Source organism: Sardina pilchardus, chromosome 13, assembly GCF_963854185.1.
Source record: "Sardina pilchardus chromosome 13, fSarPil1.1, whole genome shotgun sequence".
Classification (NCBI taxonomy): Eukaryota; Metazoa; Chordata; class Actinopteri; order Clupeiformes; family Clupeidae; genus Sardina; species Sardina pilchardus.
In genome coordinates this window covers 21,840,445-21,845,902 of record NC_085006.1, presented here as the reverse complement: position 1 = coordinate 21,845,902, position 5,458 = coordinate 21,840,445, and the positions used below count along the sequence as shown (strand labels likewise).

The window sequence follows — 5,458 nt, the reverse complement described above, 5'->3', positions numbered from 1 at the left end:
GTTATTTCCCAAGCTTACAGGGCGCAGGGAATACCGGTTCCTTCTGGTACGAGGGCTCACTCTACCAGGAGTATGGCTACGTCTTGGGCTGCCCTTAGGGGTGTAGCAGCAGACGATATCTGTGCAGCGGCTTCATGGTCGAAGCCATGCACTTTTACCCGTTTTTACAGGGTGGATGTAACTCGCCCGCCTCCAGTCGGCGATGCCGCCCTCATGTCCGTGACTGAGCGAGGTTTTAATAATTGATTCTGGGTTCCTCTCGACCCTTTTGGTATGTGTCATCCCTTTTTAGACCGTGGTGACGGTCAGAGTGAGGTCGAAACAGATCGTAGGTTACGAATGTAACTATGGATCTGTGAGACCGAGGGATGACCGTCACTATCCTTGTCGCTCGGACCATTCTGAGGCGTTCAGGGATAGGAGACTGACCCGGGAGCATTCTCTGCTATTTATTAACGCAAGTCGTTCTGCTTCCGGAGGTCATGGACATGACTATTTTGACATATGGTCTCGGTGATTGGCAGAACGAAGGTGATCATTCCTTTTTAGACCGTAGTGACGGTCATCCCTCGGTCTCACAGATCCATAGTTACATTCGTAACCTACGTTCTCAGCCCTCGAAATGTTGACAGGACTAAAGACCTTCATATGCACGAATTTACCTAGAAGTCTGCATTGTGAAGCGGCAAATTACCGTTGTTTCACCGGGTGCGTGGGAGACAGCAGGAGAATCAAACAGGGCCGGGCCGTGTGTCCCAAAAAGCTCTCGATAACATCGGCTTATCACATTCATCCCCAACACCCCAGGAGCCACGGGCGAAATAAGAGTACCTACTGGATCCCTCACTACTAAAATTCCACAGCATTGTATATAGTCTTACCACAATGATATGAAGGAGCAGCCGTGATATTGATATTGGGGCAGCCGTGGCCTACTGGTTAGGGCTTGGGACTTGTAACTGGAGGGTTGCCGGTTCGATCCCCGACCAGTCCACGGCTGAAGTGCCCTTGAGCAAGGCACCTAACCCCTCACTGCTCCCCGAGCGCCGCTGGTTGGGCAGGCAGCTCACTGCTCTGGGTAAGTGTTTGATTCACCTCACTGTGTGTACACTGTGCTGTGTGTGTTCACTAATTGAGGTTAAATGCAGAGAAATGAATTTCCCTCACGGAATCAAAAAAATATATATTCTATTCTATTCTATTCTTCACAAAGAGTGACCTCCAGCTCCAGATAACCCACATAGGGGATTGTAAGGCCGTTAGCGGCCTGAAGCTGTAGCCAGTGGCACGACTGAAGGCGAAGCTCCCCTGCGTACAGAGCTGCTCCACACGATCTTGGAGAGAAAACCGTACTTGTGTAAAGGGGTACAGTACATGTGTAATCAAAGAGTATTTTTTACTGCTGATCACTTAAAGGTATATTGTGGAGATATGTTTTTCTGAGTATAGTGATGTAGTGTTGTTAAAAGAAAGAAAGATGCTTTAGGGCGCCCTACAACCAATTGGCGCCCTAGGCGGTCGCCTTGGTGGCCTGTAGGAAGAATCGGCCCTGCCATACCCCCACCCCATTACACCATACCCCCACCCCATTACACCCTACCCCCACCCAACTACACCATACCACCACCCCACTACACTATACCCCCATTATGCATCCAATAATGAATATTGAATATTATTATATTGTATTTCAATAAACATGCAGTAAGCAGAATTTAAGTAGCCTATGGCTGCATGCATCTGACACTTTTACAGATTAAAATAATATAGGCCTATACTGTAGGTTCCCTGAGAATGTCATGTCTAACCATCAGCGACAGATGGAAAATACAATGCTAACTGAAATGACTTCTGAACGACAACTTTCCAAGACAACATCAAACTATTAGGCAAATAGTAAATACCCCATCGCATTCAGTGCAGATTATTTTATTTTTGATTATTTTAACCTAACAATTTGCTGCTTCACATTGAGTCTATAGTCAGGGATACACTTTTGTGTAGCAGGAGGCATGTGCTTTGTTAGCCAAGAATTTTCTTCTTTTCCTCATATCGCTGCTGCAGACAGGCCATGCGTGAAAGTGAAGGCCGGCGCCCACCGGACAGTACAGTACAGTATACGCAACACGCCAAGAAAAGAAAAATAGAACTCTATTGTTTCTAACAGAGCAAAGCCCACCAGAAATGTCTGCCGTTCCAAAATCCTGCGGGTCAAGCCCACACCGCTGAATGCAGTGTCTGGTGGATGCCAGTCTTAAGCGAGATAAAGCCTGCCCTCAGAAACAACTGACAGATAGGTCTGCAATAATAGCACTGAGAGAGGCGAATCACATGTTGAATTTCCATGACTTACAATATAATGAATAGTACAAAATACCTACCAATGATTTCAGAGCACCCATCTAGCGTTCAAGAATCTTTTACTTTGTTTAGAGAGGGAGATGGATAAATAGACATGGAATAAACACAGCTGAGCTCTTCAAGCAAGCAGTGAAGCTAATATACACCAATTCTTAAAGGAAATATTTGTAAGTTATATAATATATATAATATATGTGTATGTGTGTGTGTGTGTGTGTGTGTGTGTGTGTGTGTGTGTGTGTGTACGTGTATGTATCTCTGTGTGCATGGGTGCATTTTTGCATGCATGTGTGTATTTTTCTTTATGTGTGTATGTTTATGCATGGGTGTGTGTGTGTGTGTGTGTGTGTGTGTGTGGCTGAAACTTAGCTTGCATTCAAAGGGTGTCATAATGGTTATGGTTATGGTTATGGTTATGGTTATTTAGCAGACGCCTTTGTCCAAAGCGACATACAAATAAATAACAATACAAATTAAATAACGTTAGGCTATTTCATAGCCACGGTTCTCTGAGGGAGATGAGTGAGACACAGACCGTGACTCTATGGGATAGCGCCCTCGCGCGACCGCTCTTGAAGCCTTTTTAAACACGCCTATTGGCGGAGAGAGCTGTCACTCACAGGTAGCCCCGCCTACCTATTATAAATTACAGTGACGCTCGCTCCTCTTCACATTGACCAGCTTCTTCAAGACGAGCATGCAGAAGGGGCATCGTTGGTCTGTGTCTCACTCATCTCCCTCAGAGAACCGTGGCTATGAAATAGCCTAACGTTCTCTTTCGGTCGACTCGTTCGACACAGACCGTGACTCTATGGGAGCCTTAAAAACGCCCCTGATGCCCAGCCGGTACAACATGACTATAACCGGAGCCAACTGAGTCCTGCACTAAGCAGTGTCCGTAAGCCCCGGCCCACTCACCCCGAGTACAGCGTGCGCAACAGCCGGCGCCGTAACATCAAGGCGGTAATGCTTAACAAAAGTATGTGAGGAAGCCCAGCCAGCGGCCGCACATACAGTCTGAATAGGCACACCTCGAAAGGCAGCCCAGGACGCAGCCACACCCCTAGTGGAGTGCGCTCTGACCGCACCAGGGGAATCCTTACCCTTGGCCCGATAGGCCATAGATATAGCCTCCACAATCCAATGGGACAGTCTCTGTGTAGAGAGTGCGCGTCCCTTAGCCCCAGTTGCGAAGCACACAAACAGTTGCTCACTGCGTCGGAAAGATTCGGTCCTTTCCAAATACACGCGTAATGCACGGACAGGGCACAGCGCATGAAGTCTCTCCTGCACCTCCGAAGAAAACGGAGGGGGGCAAAAGGAAGAGAGCCGCAGATCAGAGCAGCCATAAGACATAGGCACTTTAGGCATGAACGCAATGTTAGGTCGTAATGTAACACTGTCGCCACCTGCACCGAACTCCAAACATGATGGATGTGTGGAGAGGGCTTGAATCTCGCTCACTCTTTTGGTGGAAACGAGTGCGAGCAAGAGCGCTGTCTTATAGGAAACAACCTTTATGTCCGCTTGCTGCAAGGGCTCGAATGGTGCATCGCAAAGAGCGTCCAGCACCATGGCCAGGTCCCAAGTCGGAAAATTATGTCTGGCCGCCGGACGGAGGCGGCGGACGCCCTTAAGGAACCTGCTCGCAAGAGGGTGTGCTCCAGGGGAGACGCCGTCATAGCCTACATGACAGGCTGAAATGGCTGACAAGTAGACTTTAAGCGTCGAGTGAGCTTTGCCTTGTTCAAACAGTTCTTGAAGGAACGTAAGCACTGTCGCGATCGAGCACTGGAAAGCGACAATGCCTCTATGGTCACACCACTTTTCGAATGCTGACCATTTTAAGTCATATAGAGACCTCGTAGAGGAGGCTCTGGCACTCTGAATGGTTGCGATAACATTCTGCGGCAGCCCTGCGGAGCTCAGCGCTTCCCGCTCACGAGGAAGGCGTACAGGTTCCAAATGCACGGGTTCGGATGGAGGAGCTCTCCTCCCATCTGAGACAGGAGGTCCGTGTGGTTGGGGAGGCGCCAAGGCACTCCGACCAAGAGCTGGAAGATTTCCGCCAGCCATGGCCTGTTCGTCCACCACGGGGCGATCAATATCAAGGTGAAGCCCCCGTCCCTCACCCTCGTCAGCACGTTCGGGACCAGGTGAACTGGGGGGAATGCATAGAGAAGGACATTCGGCCACGTATGCGCCAGCGCATCCGTGCCCAACAGTGCGTCCCAGTCCAGGATGGAGAAGAACAGTTCGCAGTGCGTGTTCTCCTTCGACGCAAACAAGTCGATCTCCGCCCGTCCGAACCGAGCCCATATTAGGTGTTCTATTACTGATGGATGAACCCTCCATTCCTGGTTGGAAAGGGAGGCTCTCGACAGTCTGTCTGCCCTTATGTTCAATCGTCCCGGGACAGGAGTGGCCCTGAGCGATTTCAAATGAGCGTTTGACCACGTCAAAACGGCATAGGCAAGACGGTGAAGGCGAAGTGACCGTAGCCCCCCTTGACGATTTATGTATGATACAGCTGTATTGTCGGTGTTGATCAATACATGTTGTCGTGATAGAATTGGGAGAAAATGTTTTAGAGACAGAAACACTGCCAACAGTTCCAAAACATTTATATGAAGCTGGCTCTGCAGAGCTGACCATGAGCCGCCCACAGCCCAGTTCTCTAGAGTGGCGCCCCAGCCGGTCAACGACGCATCCGTGGTTAACACTTTGCGCATAGCTATCAGGCCCATTGAAGCACCCCGCGACAGCACCGAGGGGTCTCGCCACATTCACAGTGCTTGCATGCACGATGTCGGGACGGATATCATTTTGTTCATGTGTGCGCCCCGCTCCGCACACAAGCCCAGGGAGAACACCCATCTTTGCATATCCCTCATAAACAGTTGGCCCAGTGGCACTACTGCTATCATTGATGCCATCAAGCCTAAGAGGCGAAGGCAAGTGCGAAGCGGGGCGGTAATCTGAAAGTCGGTCGAATATCTCGACTGTCCCAAGTGACTTAAGGCTACGGGATTCATTACAGAGCAACCGTGTGGGTGCGCTGATTTTATTCTCACCACAGACAGGGATTTTGTGTTTG

At 49.5% G+C, this 5,458-nt stretch overlaps 1 protein-coding gene across 1 annotated transcript; it reads right to left on the bottom strand.

Moving 5' to 3' along the window:
• Nucleotides 1-3,246: 3,246 nt before the first annotated feature.
• LOC134099188 (uncharacterized) lies at nucleotides 3,247-5,147 on the bottom strand. The gene is made up of 2 exons (XM_062551980.1): nucleotides 5,014-5,147; nucleotides 3,247-4,522 (listed from the first exon to the last, which is right to left on the bottom strand). Exons 1-2 carry the CDS (start codon nucleotides 5,145-5,147, stop codon nucleotides 3,247-3,249), a joined length of 1,410 nt encoding a protein of 469 aa, XP_062407964.1.
• Nucleotides 5,148-5,458: the final 311 nt, after the last annotated feature.